The sequence below is a fragment of the Sinocyclocheilus rhinocerous genome, unplaced genomic scaffold, assembly GCF_001515625.1.
Source record: "Sinocyclocheilus rhinocerous isolate Xijiao unplaced genomic scaffold, SAMN03320098_v1.1 scaffold262, whole genome shotgun sequence".
NCBI classification, from domain to species: Eukaryota; Metazoa; Chordata; class Actinopteri; order Cypriniformes; family Cyprinidae; genus Sinocyclocheilus; species Sinocyclocheilus rhinocerous.
The window spans coordinates 1,246,698-1,266,679 of record NW_015641038.1 but is presented as its reverse complement, the minus strand read 5'-3'; the positions used below and the strand labels follow the sequence as shown (position 1 = coordinate 1,266,679).

The 19,982-nt window shown below is 38.8% G+C and overlaps 1 protein-coding gene across 1 annotated transcript in view; it reads right to left on the bottom strand.

Moving 5' to 3' along the window:
- Positions 1–1,250: 1,250 nt before the first annotated feature.
- LOC107754280 (zinc finger transcription factor Trps1-like) overlaps positions 1,251–19,982 on the bottom strand; it is a 146,672-nt gene continuing 127,940 nt past the window's right edge. Inside the window, exons 6-7 of the mRNA XM_016570673.1 lie at positions 10,069–10,191; positions 1,251–3,035 (exon numbers count right to left, since the gene is read on the bottom strand). Of these exons, the coding sequence (XP_016426159.1) occupies positions 1,881–3,035; positions 10,069–10,191 (1,278 nt within the window). The 3' untranslated portion in view covers positions 1,251–1,880. The remainder of the gene's footprint in view (positions 3,036–10,068; positions 10,192–19,982) is intronic.

Sequence of the window (19,982 nt, the reverse complement as noted above, 5' to 3'; positions counted from 1 at the left end):
GAAACAGAGAGAGAGCAAATTAGACATTTTGAGCCTCAATCTCTCCCCCTTTTCCCCAGTTCATATAAATAATGTCTGTATGAAGTCAGACTAGACCCAACTCACTGAACCTGTGACCATGAAAAGGAGCAAGTGTTGAGAAGCACACATGGGAGCACAACAACAACAACAAAAAACAGACATCTCAAAGTTGCTAGCAAACAAAAACAAAATCTGGGAGGTTAAATTTTTTTCCCTCCTATTCAAATAAAATGGAAAACTGAAGATGCATGAACAGCTTTAAAATATATCAAGCACTTGACTTGACAAAGTATGTCTGGATAATTTCTGAGCTCATTATTACTTAAAAACATGTTTTCAGTCGCTCAAGTAGACAGCTGTCCACTCCTCATGATAAAAATTGCAAAAGGAGCATGGGAACCAAAGTACAGCTGGGTGAAACAACAATATAAATAACAATGTTATGCCTCTTTGAGACAACTGCCATCGAAAGGCACCAGAAACACCTGCAGTTATTAAGTTTCATCAACAGTACACTGAATAAAATTGTTAAAAAAAAAACAAAAGTCAAAGGTGTTTTCAACTGCTCTTCAGAATTAAAGGTGGAATGAATTTAGACTGGCAGAAAGTTATTATTTTTATATTATAGAGCACTGGCTCCCATAAAATGACCAAATGTAGCACAGACTCATCAGTTTCCCTTGAATGTTCGGTATCAAAAGAGCAGGAGAAAAATACAGGAAGACTTCAGTCCAATACAAGCTTCTTCATCAACTACAAAGCACAAGTACATGGCAAGGAGAGGCAACAGAAAATGACAATGCTTGGAATGAATAGTGCCCTTTTGTGGTCAAGAGATTAAAAAAAAAACAACAAAAAAAAAACATAGCACTTTTGTTTAATATTCCACCTTTGGAGGAAAGGGAATTAAATTGTTTTACTGTTTTCGTGGAAAAAAAAAAGTTCAGGTGTTGCTTCATTACGTCGTTTGCTACATTTGCAAATGTAAACGTTTGTCAGGGCCAAATTCAAGGCCCTTATTCAGATGCAAGTTCAATGTTGCATATCAACATCTCATGTAGAAAATCTTTGTACAATATATCAGGCACTGATAATATGATTTTATTATTAACAACCTACAAAAAAAAAAAATTTTTTTATTCCTTCCCAAATTTCTAGAGTAGAGAATTGCATCTCAGCAACTAAGGCAGCAGCTTGAAAGTTTTGATGGAATTCTGTGACTTGAGTTACCTAACCCTATAACTTAAAAAAAAAAAAAAAAAAAGATCGAAAACAACAAACAGAAAACTATAAGACATTTAGTATACTGTTAACTCGAGACGGTCAGACTATAAACTAATGTTGTCTATTCAGCCACACACATTCCCTGAGGATGCTGGATGTTTGAAGACGGCAGTCATTTATGCTGTTACCATAGTGATAGATGACTGCCACATTTTTCTACACTGAGCCACACATGCAGAAACACATCCTCATATTTATCAGAACCAGGTAAGAGAACTTTCCATAAATCTGTGAATACACACGATGACGAGAAACGAAGCATTACATTGGAGTAGATGTACCTTGCTTGCTGAACTGCCTTGTCAAAAATTATATATCTGGACTAACGAAAATATATCTAGATTGAGTAGCTACATGTACCGATGTCTTCAAAAAAAAGCAGTCTTTGTTCGTTAAAAGTGTGTGTGTGTGAGCTCCCACAGAAATGCTATGCTGACTGAAGTTTCTTGCATTGGCTGCTTAGGCACCATGATCTGTCTTGGCACATTTCAAGCAAAAAGTTCAATGCATTCATTCGTACAATCCCTCGCTTTCCTCACTGCTCTAGTTGTGTTTGGACTGCAGGTTTGTAAAGCTCATTGGTTAGAGGGGTTGGCGTTCGCCTCGGGGGCGGCCCGGTGGAGGCCTCGCTGGATGTGTGTTGTGAAATCGTACTTATCGGCACAAGCGTGCAGGCAGATACTGCACTGGAAGGGCCCGCCGTCACCATGGCAACTCATGTGCAGGGCATACAGGACCTCGTCCAGGAAGACAATGCCACAGTGGGCGCATTTGCTCGAGATTTCATCTTGCGTGGCCTGATCAACCTTCTCTGGTTTTGGGACTTGTGAAGAAGAAGAAGAAGAAGAAGAAGGGCACTCCTCTTCGGGTTCTTCTGAGCGTTCTGTCTCCCGCTCCCTTTCAGAAGCAGGTGACGCCAGTTTGTCCTTGGTGACGAGGGTCCCGTTGGGTGTAGGACTGGGTTTGGAATGTTTCATGGCCAGATCAAGAGGCGTGTCGCTTTCGGGTCCAGAAGGGGTTGGTGGGGGGAAATGAGGCGGTAAGCCGAAGGAAGGGTAAGGCACAAAGCTTTGGCACGGACTGGGAAGGCCAGCCACGGGGCTCAGGTAGTGGCCCGGGTTGCCCGGCACAGACATCTTGTACTTAGTCCAGAAGCGCAACCAGTCCGCTTCATTTTGCAGGTCGTTGTGGAGGAAGGGTAGGCTGAAGAACGGATACTGGTACTTCTCGATAGGGCTTCCAGGAGGAGAGTAGCTGGCCTGCTTCGATGGACGCATATACTTCTCAATAGGGCTGCCCCGTTCTGAGCCACCTTTGCCGTCACCGCCCTGGGGTCCTGCGCTGAGCCCGTTGCCCTCGGTCCCACCGTCTGCAGGGCTCTTGTGCATATGCAGGGGTGGCATACGCTTGTGGATCTCCAGCGTCTGGTTGATGAGGAACGCGTGGGTGGAGCGGGGACTAGGGTGAATTTTGGGTCCTGAGGGACCATAAGCCTCGTATTTACCCAACTGGGCTTGGGCCTCGGCACGTGATAAAGACCCATCAGATCCTGCTTCCTCAGACCTCCTCTCTAAGGGGCTGCCGTTGAGACGCTCCTCGCTGTTGACACGCTGCTGCTTGGACCCCACCTGCTCAGACTGTACGGGGTCAGGATTCAGGCGCTTGCGTGTCCGTCGACGGATGATCTGCTCGCCGTTGTTTTGCTTGATAATGTTCAGCGGTCTAGGGGTCTGAAAAAGAGACATGCAAATTATTCAGTTTTGAAATGGGGGTCAATGACACGATGCTTATTTTTCTTAACTATAAATTTATTAAAATAAACACATTAAATTCAGTTTATTCATACAATGACTACTATAATGATAATGTTTTAGAGTTCTGAGTGTTTTTTGTTGTTGTTGTTTTTCTAATTTTTCTATCTAGCTTAAACTGCAATAAAGTTTTAGTCATTTTAGTACAACAAACTTTGTATGTGTGTTATTACATTTTATTTCAGTTATTTGCTAAGGCAACATTTCTAATTTTCATTTATGCATTTTAAGTTTTTCATCTAATAATTATACTTGATTTTATTTAAGCTTTATTTCAATTAAAACGTCCTGATATCATGAAGACAAAAAACTAATAAAAACGTATTTTATAGGAATTAATAATTCATTGTATATTCATTGCAAAAAAAATTTTTTTTACCTCAATATATTTTTGTTGAGAATAATTAGGACGTATATACACTCACATATATTTGAAGAGTAAGGATTTTTTTGATAATCATTATTTACTTAATACTTAAACCACAGCCATCAAAACCATGTGAAAACAACAATGCATTTCTAAGGATTTAAAAAAAACGAAACAAAACACAAAGCTGCAACCAGAGTTTCTGTTAAAAATGTAAAGTTTTTTAATACCAGATTTGGGTACGGTTCGGTAAAATCTCCATGAGTGTGATCCAAACAAACAAATATTCACACGCTTCCCTAATTATGTGTGAGACTGGACCTGATCTATTTACTGCCACATAAAAAGGTCTCTGATCTAATATTGTGATTTCAGTGGAGTGATTCATCCCTTCTGGGATTCAGAGGACACACTCCTGTAATTAGGCTGGTTAGCATAATAATCTGCCATCAAATGGCTATTAATTACTGCTTTATTTTCACTGGACTACGTAGTAAGCCTAGCTCAAAAATCAAGGCAGTACAGTGAGTTCACAAATATAAATGAGTGAATTATAGAAGTGACTTTCAGTTTGACTACCGGAAAGAGACAGAAATCAACGGGTGAAACTGTTATCAATTGTGCTACTTTACAAGAAAAAGCCCAAAGTAACAGTATGTTCCTTCTCATTTCTCATCCTTTACGTCTATGCTAAAATGGAAACTACTGTGGTTGGAGAGATGTGAGATATGCATATTTCCTTCCTTTGGCAGACCTGCAACAGCAGGGAAAGAATGGAGCACTTGTCTGCAATCTATTTTTCTGAGCTCAGATTCCATCCGGGTAGGCAGTGGCTCAGGGGGAAAACTTCAGTAAGGTGACGCAACTCTTCTGCTGCACTGCCAGACACATTCTTCCAAGTCCTCGCTTGATGCAGAGATCACCCACGACTCACCCAGAGCCAGAGATAATTGGCAGAAGAACTATGTCGCTCCCCTCTACCACCTTTCGACTACTTGTTGACTTTGAGGTAGAGGCACATCGGGGGAATCAATAATGTATGGTAGCCACTTGCCTTTGTAGCACCCAGATCCACCGTCATGTTTCTAGGCTAAGGAAAGCAAACTCACTCAAAGATGGGGAGGCTTGGGAAGCCTGAGTATTCCAGTATGACAGAAGGAAAAGATCATTTCTCTGGTACCCATTTTTCCCTTAAAAGCTGGAAAAATTATTTATGCAAAAATGTAGCTCCAACAAAGCCGCCTCAACCTAGCCTTTGGCTCCGAACCATATAGGGCAAGAAACAGGAGATGCATAATTTTAACAATGTTTGACCACTGGGGACTGGAGCTAAATCTAAAACAAATCTTACTGTATTGCTTCAGTTCAGTTAATGCCCTGTGATGGATGGTATTAAAATGCAAGAGATCACTCTTTGGAACATGTCAGACCTGTTGTCTGTCTGAAGAGAGGATGGGAATGAAAGCCAGACAAGTAGAAAGAGTGCCCTCTACTGCTGGACCATGTCAGGCCCTCACTGCACACTACAGAAACAGGGCATTCTTTCCTTTTTGTGTGTGTGTATCTCTTCAGTCTAATTTTCTAATGAATATTATTATTTTAAAAATGAACATAACTTGATTTATCAGTTGGCTATGAGTTTTTGACTTTTATGTTTCGAATATCAAACCAGAAAAGAGACATTCAAGTCTTAAAGCCTTTGATTATATCTACAGTACTTGCTACTACAAAATGAATAACTGACAGGAGGGGGATTTAGTTTGGTGGTCCCTGCACATTTAATAATAAAATGTAAGTATTTTATAGTATGAAAAAAACCAGAATATGGAGTTAATTCTGGCAGACTTCAAACAATAAAGAAAGCAAGAAAAATATAATAAATGTGTATTAAACTGGAACGTATATGACAAAAAAGGGAGGAAAAACTAAAAAGGTGAAATACAAACATTTAATTATATGATAAATGCATACAGCACAAAAAGAAAACTAGTTCTATAAGTCTCTTTTGTAATGTACTGTAGAGCTACTCAGCAACCTTGGGTATCTCTCTATTTATTTAATCTTATCTAGTTTTGACAGTTTAAGTACCTAAGCGAAAGACTTACAGGTAAGGTAAGATTTTTTTGTTTTTTTGTTTAAATGAAATGTATTAAATGCTTAAAGGAGCCTAGAAGGCCTGTCTTGACTGTGCTATCTGTGAACAACCTTGTGTAGAACCTTGTTGCTATTCCAGATATTTCTTTCTACCTTTTGGGCTTTCTTGCTCCAATGAGTGGTCAGAGTTCAGAAGCTGCGAGAACTTCTTGGAGAACGAACGACATATTCTTTCTGCGTCCCACATAAAAAGTTCCATGATGGTGAATCTGAAAAACGGAGGCAGCCGCAAGTTTTATGTCGGGCATTGACGCATGGCTACGGCGCATGTCGTGTCCTATTATTAGAAGATAAAATCTGAGAGACATTTATTATTGCAATGTGTTCTGGCACGAGGAGCCCAGACCTCCATTTAGGGCTCTCTACAGTGTGGTTTTATGAGGTGCTATTATTAAATGATTTCTGTACAGCGTATAAAAGTTTTTATTCAAAAATATAAAAATACTACTGGAAACTGACTGCCAGGCTGACATGAAGGACACGGTCTCCGCTGGCTTGCGTTAGCGAGCCATCAGTGAAACAGTCACTCGATTATTTATCAAACCAAGAGCCTGAAAGACTATGAGATATCTTCTACTAAACAGCCCCACCGCCTTTACTCTGCTTCAAAAATCAAACTGCCGAAAATGACTCCGCATCTTATAGCAGAAACCAAAAACAGAAACATCAGGCAAACAAAGCCTGTAGCCAATCGACAGCATTTCGAAGGATCCCGAGGGCTTCGGAGAGACGTCTCCACATCTTGTTTATTAGCTTCTAGTGGAGTGTGACGTGTACACAACCTGATGGTCCATTGCAGAAGCTACTTTACAGTAAAAGAACACAGAGAAGAACAAAAAAATTCAAAAAATTCATTCAGTCCACCGCTAGAAAGCACAGGCTTTAGATCATCGCACCACACAGTTGTAAGTATCATCAAAGATGAGCACTGAGCTAGAACTAATAAAATACAGATCTATGCTATTGCTAGTTTTGTATACAATCTGAGGGAAATACACATTTTCACCAGCACTTGTATGCAGTCATTGCACAAATGTAAATAAATAAGCTCAAGAAGAGTAAAGGTAGCAGTTCTCATTAATAGGTTTAAGGTCATAACAGATTACATCAAAAATATCAGAACCAATGATTTTCATACATTTCGGTCATTAAAGGTTCTAAAAATGTCTATAACATTCTTTAAATAATAATGACAGTGCCACTTTACCACTGGCACACAAGTCATAGTAAAACTAAATACAAGATACAGGTTTTGGAGAAATAACAAACAGCGAAGCTGCAATATATGTAAACATGTTATGCAATACAATTACTTAATAAATTGCAGAACTTTTTATTTCTATTATTGTTATTATTATTTTATTTTTGTACACTACCGTTTAAAAATTTGGGCTAAGATTTTTTTTGTTGAAAGAAACTAATACTTTTATTCAGCAAGGATGCATTATATTGATCAAAAGACTTTTCCATTTTCACAAAAGATTTCAATTTAAAATAAATGCTGTTCTTTTGAAAAGTCTAGTCAAAGTATCCTGAAAAAATTTATTACGCTTTCCAAACTAATATTAAGTAGCACAACTGATATCAACATTGATAATAACAAATGTTTCTTGAGCAAATCAGCATATTAGAATGAATGAATGAATGAATAGGATTTCTGAAGAATCATGAAACAATGAAGACTGGAGTAATGACTGCCGAAAATTCAGCTTTGCCATCACAGGAATAAATTACATTTTATAATATATATTAAAACAGAACACTATTTGAACTGTAATAATATGTCACAATTTTTCACGTGTAACCAGTTATCGCCTGTGAGTCTGATTAGGCCTGAAGAATAATTGAAGCCATTGTGTTCCACTCTCATCAAATTCATCTTCCCTCGGCTTTTAATATCAGTGTGATCTCAGTTGTAAAACTGTCAAGAATTGTTCCCAATTCCCTTAAAGTCACAGCCACCCCACTTTTTCTGTCCTAGGAACCCAGAGCAAAGACTGATGCGAGCATCAGTACAGCTTCTGCATCAATACATGATGGAACTCCAACATAAATGTTAAAGTTAGAAAAACTTCCAGCATGAGGAAACTTATTTACTCCAGACAGTGTTTAATGTGGGGCAGTAAATAAGAGTGTACAGTATTTCACAGGCTCAGCTGTGAAGTGCCCATTGATTGCAGGCTCTCTGATGAGGCGGTGCGGACAGACGGGCAGATGTGAGTGCCTGTGCTGGGTCAAGTTAGCATGACTCAAGCCACCAGGTGGCATGGCCCCTGAAAGAGCCTCTTGTGGTCCAGGCACTGTGGTGCCTAAACGCCTTACCCCAGCCGACCACACTGATTCAGTCGGCCCCGTTTCCGAGCCTGTGCCACCCAAGCACTGGTCCCGATAGCCCGAGGCCACCGAGGCAAAAGAGTGCTTCCAACATTGCATATCAAAACAGGAAGAAACCGTAACACTCACAGACTTGACCCAATTCTCAAGGAGCTCCAAAGATTAGAATGCAAAAGCAACGTTAAGTCCAGCAACAGGCCCGAGCACAATGCTTTTTCTGTTTCTCTGGCTTAATTACTCACATGTTGTCGAGTCTGTTTACCCATCATGTTTATCCAGACACCATTTCAAAGGAAATAGAAGAACACTAGAACACTTTCAAGGCTGCACACTAAGCTTTAGGTACGGCTACAGATGTGAAAGAAAAAGCTAATTCAGATCAAAATTAAATTGGGAGAGCAAAGAACTGAGGCGATAAAGCAAATCAAATGAAGTAATTTAGTGACCGAGTCCAGAAATGAGCAGTTTCTTTTCTTTGTGCACAGTTCACACAGACTAACCCAAATAATTAATACAATAGTCACAGCTTTATGCATTCATAAATGTCATCATATATAAAATGTTTTTTTTTTTTATTGTTGATAATATTCAGATAAACAGAAAGGGTGTGTATGACTATAATTAAACGCAACAGTGCATACTCACTTTTTCAGTTGCCCTGGTTCCGGAAGTATTTTTGCTATTCATGTCTTTGTTAAAGACTTATAGGCTATGAATCAAACCAACTAGCTATGAGGTGAATGACAACATTACAAACTTTGATTTGAAGGAAAAAAAAAATCAGACAAAAAGACAAAAGTACACACTGTGTACTTAACAGCTTTAATGAAAGAAAGAACTACAATCCAATGAAGCACTGTGAAAGACAAACTAAAATCAACGGAGAAATAAAAATAAAAAAATATATAATAAAAAAACTATAGATTTAATGATGTCAATTGTGTATATACAAACAATATTTTATGTTTACTGGAATATACACACACACACACACACATATATATATATGTATACAAATGTTACAGTTTGAGGGCATAGGAGGAGACTCTTCACATAATTCACAGTGCTTCATGAGAGTGATTTTTCTTTTAGAGCGATTTGCTTATCACGATTCTTTGATGGAGATTTCTTTGCAGAATCATGGATAAAGCAGTTTTTCACAAATCTGCTGTAAAACTGAATGATTATTTTTAAAAAATAAGATAAAATAATGCAGGCTGATGACTTCAGCAAAACCATATACCATTAATTAAAAACTTCGGAGCTTAAAGAAGTTCTGTCTTTAAAGGTTTACAAGTTATCATTAAAAATCAATACCCCTATGCAGAAAATGAATTGGATTTTTACTTTAAGAACCAGAATGTTACACTCTAGCGTAAAAGGAGATTTTAAAAAAGCTTAAAAGGAATAGTTTAACAAAAATAAAAAAATTATATTTCTTCATCATTTTTTCACCCTTCCAAACTTTGCCTTTCATTGACTTAAAGGCTTTGGAACACAAAAAGAGATATTTAGCAATTTTCAAGCTGTTTTTTGCTTACCATGAAAGTGGATGGGCACTACACACCTGTAGTTGCCATTAACTTTATCATATGGAAAAAAGCAGCTTGGACATACTACTAAACGTCTCTTTTTGTGTTCCACGCCAGGCTGTTGATGTAAATAAGAATGTATTCTTAAGTGACTTGCCTGGTTAAATAAAGGTTAAAAACAAGAAGAAATTTGTGTTTGGAACAACATGAAGGTGAATAAATGTTAAAGAAAGACTCCACTTGACTGGGTTTTAAGGTTGTGCCAGTAGGCATTGTATCTCGGGTTTTAAGGTCAGGTGTTTGTTAGGACTGTGGGAAGTGGGGCTCCCAGCTGGTGCAAAATTACTTCCATAGGGCCATTAGCTGGCTGCAGGGCTGAGGAAGGCCAAAAGGGCTCTTCCCCCAGGGTCCTCGCCTGACAGCGCAGAAATGAAGCGATCAAACCAGAGCTGCTACGCTGTCACCTCTCCGTTCATTTTGAACTCTGTTTCTGCGATTTGTGGGTGGGCTGGCGAGGCGTTCTCACCGTCCCTTGCACTGATATTTTCTTAGCTTCCCCCCTTACCGAGTGCAGCTTCTGATAGAGACCACACGCGTTGCACACGTAGCCGCCGTTGGCATTCTTCCTCCACAGCGAGGTCTTGGTGGTCAGACAGTTGGCGCAGAAGACCCCCGAGCCCCGCCGTCTCTGAAATCATAAAAAAAGAAAGAGAACCAAAATGAGTAAAAAAAGCAGGCTGTGAAGAAAAAGAGTGATGGAGATTCATGCTCAGCATGGAGATGGGAGGTGAATGTAAAAGAGAAAGCAAGAAAGAGAGGCAGAGGGAGGAAAAAGGAGAAAAAAGTTCCAAGACTCAGCAGGGTGTTGTTGGATATGGCAGCTCTAATGGAGAGGGACACAACGTGTCCAATCAGAAAGCCAGGATGAGGCACAATTAATAGAACCAAGCTGATTCTAACACTAATTAACCTTCCTGTGATGTATAGGCTTTGTAAGATACCACTGTGACAGCAACAATACCACCCACTTCAAACTGGGTCACCCGCATCGGCCTGACATAAATAGTTTGATCTTTCAATAAATGTCTCTTCTCAAACACATGCATGACAGGAACCTTTAAATATATGGCTGGTACTCAAAATATCTAGTAGCTTGAAATATTGTACTCTACTGTGAGAGAAGGGGAAAAAATAAACTCAAGTAGTTAAAAAAGGAGAGAGATATAGCCACATGAATCATCCACCGGGAACGGAAAGAACTACAAGTGAATCCCGAGAGTCAACCGGGGCCAATCAAAGGAATTATCTCGATTATGGTCCCAACAAAACTCATTTAGCCTTATAGAATGTGTACGATTTATTTAGCCTAACTTCAGACGGCTTGAGCAGGGAGCACATTTCTCCTGCCAGGAAAGTACAATGCTCCTAATTGTGCTCTAATACATTTAGAATGGAAAGCTTTCTACAGACATAATTTTGGCTTCGAGTCGCTAGAGCTTTTTTTGGCAGGGAAAAGGGCACTTGATTCATTGGGTGTTTCACAACATATCAGTAAAAAGTTTTGGGGCGCCGCCAGCTTCCTATAGGGTAATTTTTCCATCCAGATGCGCCATTGGAGGGCCCCGCATCAGCTAAACTAATTATGATCTCACCTTCGCTGATGCTTGCTCACTCTACGGTTCGACATCTCCCATTAATCATAGATAGGAAATGAATGTGAAAAGAGAATGAGGGACGGTAGCCCGCACAACCATAAAGAATAAAAATGATGGCAATAACTTAATGAGATGGAGCAATGTTTTCCATGAGCTATCAGCAAATGCAAAGTCACACTGACAACTGCCCTTTGCAACTGCAGAGCATCATTCTGATGCACGCAGCATTTCAGGCTGAGAGGGAGGGATCTCTCGTCCTTATGGTGCACATAAAAAGGTAGGTACACTCATTGTAGGTACATAAACACGTTTGTAATGCCTTGCAGCAACAATGACTCTGTCCTTATATTAAGCATTAAACTTATCCAAATCAAAGTCTTATCCCTTACAAAAAATACTGCAGCAGTATTATGGTATGTTGATGGTTTTAGATAAGGTAATGCATTTAAATATTCTATTGTTATTTCAATGAAATATTTAAATGTGTAATTCCAAACCTGTACGACTTAAAATTATTGGACTGTCCCTTTAAGACTGCAAGATATCTGGCATATAATAAAACACAAACCCACAATACCTTGCTGGAAGATTATCTCAAAATCGAATTATGGCTCATTTACGTCAGAATCAGTGCTTTCTTACAACCTTTAAGCGAAAATGTATATATTTTCTGATCTCAGTGGGGTTTTTAGAGGGCCACATGCTAGTTCTGACAGTTTAGACATGATTGATTGATTTATTCTTTCCTATCCTGTTCTAGCGTTACAAGCCAAACAAAGTGTCCGTCATCACCTTTGTGGATTTCTCTCCCTGGCCTTCTGAGTTCCAGAGCCAAATCACTCACACGTGTTCCCTCCGTTGGCCTGCAGTCCTTCATTGTACAACAGCCACATAGAGTTAATATACATACAACCTACACAGTGTGAACACAACTGATAATTTATCTTGTTGGTCAAATCATTCATTTGTGCTTGGCCTCCTGTTTAGCCATCCAGAAAGCTTATATGGCTATGTATACAATGAGCCAAAAGCTTTGGATTTAAAACAATATAAATCAAAAGCTCTCACTCTCAGAGCCAAAACTAAATCAAAATGAAAGGCTGATTAAGTTTTCAGTGTTAGAATTAATTAGACTCTTAAAAGACATAATCCTGAAGACTCTATTTTCATCAACAGGGAAAATAAATGAAGCAATTAAAAAAAAATTAGAAGGCTAAAGTTTTTTTTAATTCAATCCATTGTGTGTGTGTGTGTGTGTGTATATATATATATATATATATATAAACATTTTTTCAATATTACAAAATAATTTAGGTAATAAATATTTATGAAAAAGTTGAAAAGGTTTAATCAATTCATACGCCATTGGCAGGTGTAATAATAATTTTAAAAAATGCAATTTTCTACAGTCAAATTAACATGTCTCCATTAAAAGAAAAACTATTCCAATCAAATGTTAAGTGTCATTAAGTTTATGTTCATTGTCAAGACAAGGCTTTATATATTAGGTTAAATGTACAAGTGAGTTTTCCTACAGCAAAACAAAATCACAAAAAAATATGAAATATAAAAAAATATATAAAATGGAGAGGCTGACCATGTCTGCTTGACTCTGATGGCATCTGGTGTGCTGGATCACAGTAGGAGCATGATATCATGATTGAACTAAACCAGCAACTTACATTTACAACTTACTTGTTAATAAACAATCAATTGTACACATAAACAAGATACAGGGATTGCAAGAATAACTTTGTTGGACTGACATCAGGTCAAAGCGATTTCCAAAACAATCCAAAGTTAGTCGACAACAAGTATCTAAAGGAAAAATACACAAAATAAGCAAGCTATAGTGACAGTTCATTACATTTTAAGTAGAAGCGCAGGATCAAATAAAAGTGGGAGTATCAAGTTGAGATACGAGCGGGTCTTGGGTCAGTTACACAGGAAACCCCAGAAATAGCCTTCTCCTGTTGAATGGTGCAAAATCCCAGACTTCCTTTTCAATTATCAACTGGACCGGTCTGCCATCTGTAAAAATGAATGCGTACCTTGCTTTGCCAGGTTCTGTTTTTATCTCTTTCTCTCTTTATTACATCTCAAAAAAAGGACAAGTTGGCGAGAGAGAAAAAAAACCTGCACATTTGACTGGCTTGCTGCAGCTGCTCACCAAAGGAAAAGGAGGGGAGGCGAATGAGAGAAAGCCCTGATTGTCTTTGTTTTCCCAAAGTGTGGGGCGATTTTTCTCGCCTGCCACGTCTGGCCATGCTGTGAGGTGATGCATTGTTTTTTTTCCACAGGCTAGAGTGGCCGCAGAGAGCCCAGGCCCTGTCTGTTTCCTGGCCTGCTCCAGTTTATCACTGTATCTGCTCTCAGCGCTGCTCCCACTATCTGGTATCCGTCACGGCCTTCGCTAGGTGCCATGCATTATCACACAGCACTGTCACTGGTTAAAACACCACTAATCGTAATCAAAACAAACTTTTGTGCTTTCCTTTCATCCACACTCGGGATGAGGTGTAATAATAGGCTGGATTATGTATTTTTTGGGATCATTTATTTCCATACAGCAAGGGCTACAACAAAGGTATGCGTACAGGTAGCGCGGGGTTAGAGGTACTCGCAGTAAACAACAAAATGCCTGTTCTTATTTGCATTGCGGACTGTGATGAATGACCCTGCTGCACTCTGGTACTTTCTGTGGGTGTAGCCTGTGCATTCTGTTTGTACGTGATTGATTATGCATGCCTAACACAAGGCGCTCTAGGGAGTCGGACTAATTCGGTCCTGGTGAAAGGAATCTGAAGTAATTAGAGGCAGGACCTAATTACATCTATTTATTTAACGAGCATGTTCCCACAATCCCATAAAGCTCTCCATTAAAAGCTTCTAGTCTCAGGTGAAAGAGGCGGGGAAAAAACATCACACCTTTCTGTCTTAAACCTATTACGCTAATCAGCTGCTCCCGAGGTTTTGTAACCGGTTTCACATCCATTGTCAACTTTCGGTGCTCAACAATGCGCCATCTATGAAAAATGTCTGTTTTAGAGCTGAAAATAATAGCTTTCAGCACCAGGGAGATTTCCAGGCCTCTGCAACGTCAATCCTATAGTCAGTTTTGGTGAGGTGGACAGCAAAATCGTGCCTAAAAGCAGAGGCAGTTAAAATGATGAGGGGAAGCAGGGGATGCTTGGAGACTGACACCCATCACAGATGTAATATGTGAAAATAAGGGCTAATGACGCATTTGGCATGCCGTGTGGATGTAAGAGAAAGGATTCCTTGGTTTAAAGTGGGTGATTTGCACACAAAGCCGTTGAAATGAAATTACATGTAATTCACTTAGGCAATCTGCGGGGCCTCTTACATTAAATAAACAATTATTTAATCAGCTGCGGGAAAATTAGGTGAACCCCTACTGACAATTTCAATTTCAGGAATCCTGCATCAACATTTCAAGGCTCAGGCAGTACCACCGAAAGCCGTCGGCAAACATCTGGATACAATTGCAGACATATCGAACCATCAAGTCCTATCTTAGGTGGATGCTATACTGGGTTTAAGCAAATCCAAAGGCTCTTGGTGAAATGGAGTCGTAATTATATAATTCAGTTTGATAAATAAGGTTTAATATATTCTGTGAAAGCGTCAATTCTCCTAGAACCTGGGAGGCCACAGTTCAGGGTAATATTCCCACATCACATTCACATTTCTTCACGTTGCTCTCGAAACGCTTCATGTCAGGAGAAGTTGTCTTTAAAAAGCAGTAAGGACGGTCTCAAATCATTTGTAGTGAATCAGAAGGTTATTTAAGAACTTTACGTATCGGAGAGCACAGGTTAGTCGTCACATTTTTTTTACTACAATGAATATTTTTCAGGGTTCTATTTTTTGAAAGTCTGTAAACTTAAACATTTCAGAAAATTTAAAGTCCATATGAGATGAGATACCTTATAGCAGTGGGTCTCAACCAGTGGCCTGGGGCCCATTAGGGGGCCTCAAGATAACTTATTTAACATAAGTCATTAAAATAAACTAAAACAACTAAAACTCAAGATATTTCTTATTTTGATTCACCTCCTTCTGGTTCTTTCTTTGAAGAACCAAAGTCTTAACTGTCTTGGAGAGCCTGGATATATGAGGTACCCTAATTTGTGATGTCTACACCTGGAAAAGTCATGTAAATTAATAAAATCATTTTTGTAATGAATAAATATATTTTATGCCAAACTCTAAAATATTTTATCAGGTAGAAATTGAGTGTAAAAACCAGATTGGACTGGAAACACTTATATAAGAACATTCAGGTCTTAAATATTTTGGAATTCTAAAATTTACAGAAACCAGGAGTGTCAGGCCTTTGTATATTTTGTGGACAAAGGGGGGCCTTGAAGTCGAACAGGTTGAGAGAACCATTGCCACTGCCAACTAGACCCAATATCCCATGTTAAATATGCAAGTTGCAACTGTACATTTACCATAAAGATAATTATGGCATCATGGGAATATATTTACAGGAAATGAAAGACAGAAATGGAGGAAAACGTCAACATGCCACAAGCTAACCAGTCCCCTCGGCCCAAATTCAAGCCGCCAAAACTCTCTGAGGAGATGGGCTTCAGCTTTCCATTCAAAGACAGCCCTTCTGTTATCTCCATCCAAATTTCCATCCACCCCCTTTGTCCTGCCCTGCATCGCACCGCACCGTGGTGTACCCCACTGACACACGAGACTATCTGAGCCTTGGCTTTCTCTCCAAATCAGATTGAATCGGAGGACATGATCAAAGACAGATGGGTCTCTCTCTGGAAGTGTGAAGCACAGATATCCATTTGCACTCAGAGGGCTTATGGTTGTAGTCATGTGAGTAGACTATTGTACTGCAAAAATCAAAGGTCTCCCTCCTTCTTGTGCAAATAGTAGGTGGCTTTATGTATTCTGGAATAATCTATTCCAGAGGCCGAACAATGCTCCCGTCTCCCATTACCGCTACAAAGGCATTAGGCCTTTTGACACTATCGCTACACCCGTATCCCTTATCTAGGTCTTCCTTAGATATGTGGTATCCTCTTCAGAGAAACAGTTCCGAGGACACATCCTGTCTCGGTGACAGGAGAGGAAATCCGGATACACCACAGCTGGCCTCTAAATGTGTCATCTGTCACCTCCATAAGGTCCTCTTCAATGCTGTTTGTGTCGACTTGTCCTGGATGTCATAACATGGGGCCAGCTGAACTATAGTTAAAGTGACTGACAATGACGGGCAGGAAAGAGAGCAAAAAGTTCAAGCATGACTTCACCGGCACACCTGCTCGTGTGTCGCAGAGGCCAATGGGGTTACTGGCAGTCACAGAAAGGGTGCCTCCTGATCTAGAAGCATTTTCTTGGATCTACACATCAACATCATCTACTGAGATAAAAACAATAAATTCTGGCCTCAGATCAGTATTTTAATATCAATGTTCATCATAAAAAAATCAATGACCTACTTCTTGTTCTCTGATGAAACTATGAATTAAATGCTAAATGCTGGTACTAATCTATTTCTTTCTTTCTTTCTAAAAATGCATTAAAATGGAATTCATTCAAAAACTTGAATACACCTTTTGATGATGAACATGTTAATTTCGATAATTTTGGAGGGCATAAATTCAGAAATGTCAAAGTGATTCAACGGTGCTGATTTTAAAATTAAGAAATGTCTTAGCAAAAATGTCACTGCTTATTAATATTTGTCAACAGTCACATGCTGTAACCAAATTGCTGAAATATGTGGAAAAAAATTAAAACAGAAAATTATATCATAGAGCCAATAAGTCTGTGAAAAAATCTGATAATTAGATTTTTTGGTTAAATGTTAGTTCAAGTTGTAATGTTCCCCAACACATTAAAAAAAAGTAATAATTCAAAAAATAAAATAACAATAACAATAAAAAAATAAAATAGAGTAATAAAAAAAAACTATATTACTTTAAAAAAAAATGTATATCTGTTATTTATTTTTTATTTATTTATTTTTGAAAATAATAAAGAGGTGTACACTCATGTATTCAATGTGTAAGAAAATGTTACTTTTTACTTGATTACACTATATTTTCAGAGCCATTAAATTTCTTGAAAATGGTTATAAAGATTTTTAAAACCCTATGAAACCAACGTGAACACATTTCTAACACCGTGCCTACACCGGACGAGAGCGGCGCGATGCGAGGTGACAAAAGACAATATAACACATTATAATCAGTGATGCTTTCTACACTGGATGTGGCGGGATGCGTCACGACAAATCCCCAACAGTAAACTGATGCCACATTCTATTTATGACGTACTGACACAAAGTACAAATGATTTGCAACGGTCGCTTTGTCGCGTCTGGTGTAGACACGGTGTAAGACCTTGGCACATGTTTTAAAGAATATTTTTCAAAGATTTATCCTTTTGCTTATCATGAACACTCATGCATGTCATTGACCTGTACTGCAAATTAGTTTGGCCTTTAGCCAGGTCTCAAACCAAAAACAGCAGATGAATGGAAGCGTTGAGAGGTATCTTGTAAAATAAGATTTCACCATGGAACATTTTCCAAATATTTTCTGCAGATCGGGGGCAAATAATAGGAACTTTTTTTTTTTAATTCTTCTCCAAACTAAGTAAAATAGAAACTGTGGGAACTGCCACTAGCAAAACTCTGGCACAGTTTGCTTTAATAGTGTGTGCTGTAATATTGTGTAGAAAGAGGGACATAGAAACCTAAATTCTCCTTGCCCTGGAGGGGAAACACAGGCCACAGAGACATGTGAAGCTGCTATGTGTGGGAGAGAGACAGTCTATACTACACAACACTCAGCACCTGAATGTGAGCTGCTCCGTACGCTAACAATGACAGCCTTTTTTCCACTCAACTAGTGTTTCTCTGCTGTAAATTTCACATAAGCTTGCTAAAGTAAGCTGTGGGCTGCTGTACGTTTGTGGCTTTGCAATAAACAACAAGTTACGAGAACGCCACTGTTGAGAATGACTTAAGCTGAAAAGAAGTAAACCACATGCACACACACACACACTGAGGTATTCACACCTAGCAAAAGCACACAAACTCTCGCTTTCCATTTATGTGCAATTAAGCCAACTGGAAAATACTCGAAAATATAACCAGAGCTTTTCAGCTCATATCAGTTTCACTGTTAGACATGGAGCATCGCAATAATTGCCCTGTAACTCAGAACCCAATATTTTACTGCGCTCAGAGAAAATATCAAATTCACAAGGATAACACTCATACGCTTCACCTCAGAGAACAGTCTGGCAAATGTACCCACTCAAAAGCAGAACGAGAGAGAGATTTTGTGGTGTAGGCAGTCACTGCGTGGGATCTGATATAATAGTGACACCTTGATAAACATGGTCAGATCTGGTTGAGGCAGCTTGCTGCTCCTGGATCAGGGGTTCAGGGTAGGCGACAGACATTATATTAAATATAAAAGTGACTTTTGGAATGATTTGAGATTTTTTTTCCTTCTTAGGCTGACTATTAGAATGAAAATATCAGACTACAATTAACGGCAACATGTCATTTGTACATTTGTCATTCACCAGATGGTTTTAATGTTATTTTTAAAATGGTCTTTCATCAGATTTGCATCATTATATCATACAACAATGTATAATGGGACACATTAGAAGAAATCAGCTTAGCAACTTCTTAAGAAATGTTTATAAATGAACCTTTCCCTGATTGTACTTTAATTTGTTCTCTTACTGTTCTGAATTTCATCTCTTGGTAATCATCAACTTTTAAAACTTACAAGAGTTATAAAAAAAAGTTATTTTCATAACTCTAAAGAGATAACAGAAATATTATTTTGAATAAATGTGATAATGCAGAACTGAGAAGCTGTTGAATAAGATATGAACACATATCAGTTTTTAAAGGCATTAACACAAAGCTGCCTTTACATGGGGAAGTCAACAAAATATAATACTACTCATCTCAAACCAATTAAACAGTGATATTTATATATCTTACACTTATTATTATACCTTAAATATAATGTTTTGTAACATCCATCAGGGAATATCTCAAGAGACGTCATGCGATATCAGGAGAAGCTTCTCTTTCTTGGGGCAGCTAAACTAACTTTGTCATCATGAGAAATAACCAATATAGGTAACAAAACAATCAAAACAACCACCTCCAAAGAACTTTGCAGGAGATAGAAGATTAACTCAAAAATGACAGGAAAAAACTGGATGAAAAAATGATAAGCTGCGGGAAGCCAATGCCCCACTAAACTAAAATTAGCAGTAGCGTGACAAACTCCAAGGGGCTCAGACTGAGATCCTCCATCATGTTGCCCAAAAATCATTCACCCACTCAGAGTACACAGGAAGGGACCATCAGCCAGCAACTAACACTAATGAAGCCTCCATGGAGCTTCCATAGTTCAGTGCCCATCAGCTCAAATCACTATACATTGACACTGAGCTCTGACAAAACGTTCCTGACTGACACTACAGCACAGCGGCGTTTGGCTGTGCATTAAAGGGGTCATATGATGCGATTTCATTTTTTCCTTTCTCTTTAGAGTGTTACAAGCTCTTGGTGCATAAAGAAGATCTGTAAAGTTGCAAAGACTAAAGTCTCAAATCCAAAGAGATATTCTTTATAGAAGTTAAGAGTTAGCCACACCTACCTAAAACGGCTCGTTCGAACACGCCCCCACATACCTACCTCACTATGTGGGAAGATTTGCATAACACCGCCCAAATGTTCACGCAAAGAAAGAAGACGTAACTTTTATTCTCGCTGTAATATTGTTGCCGCCGC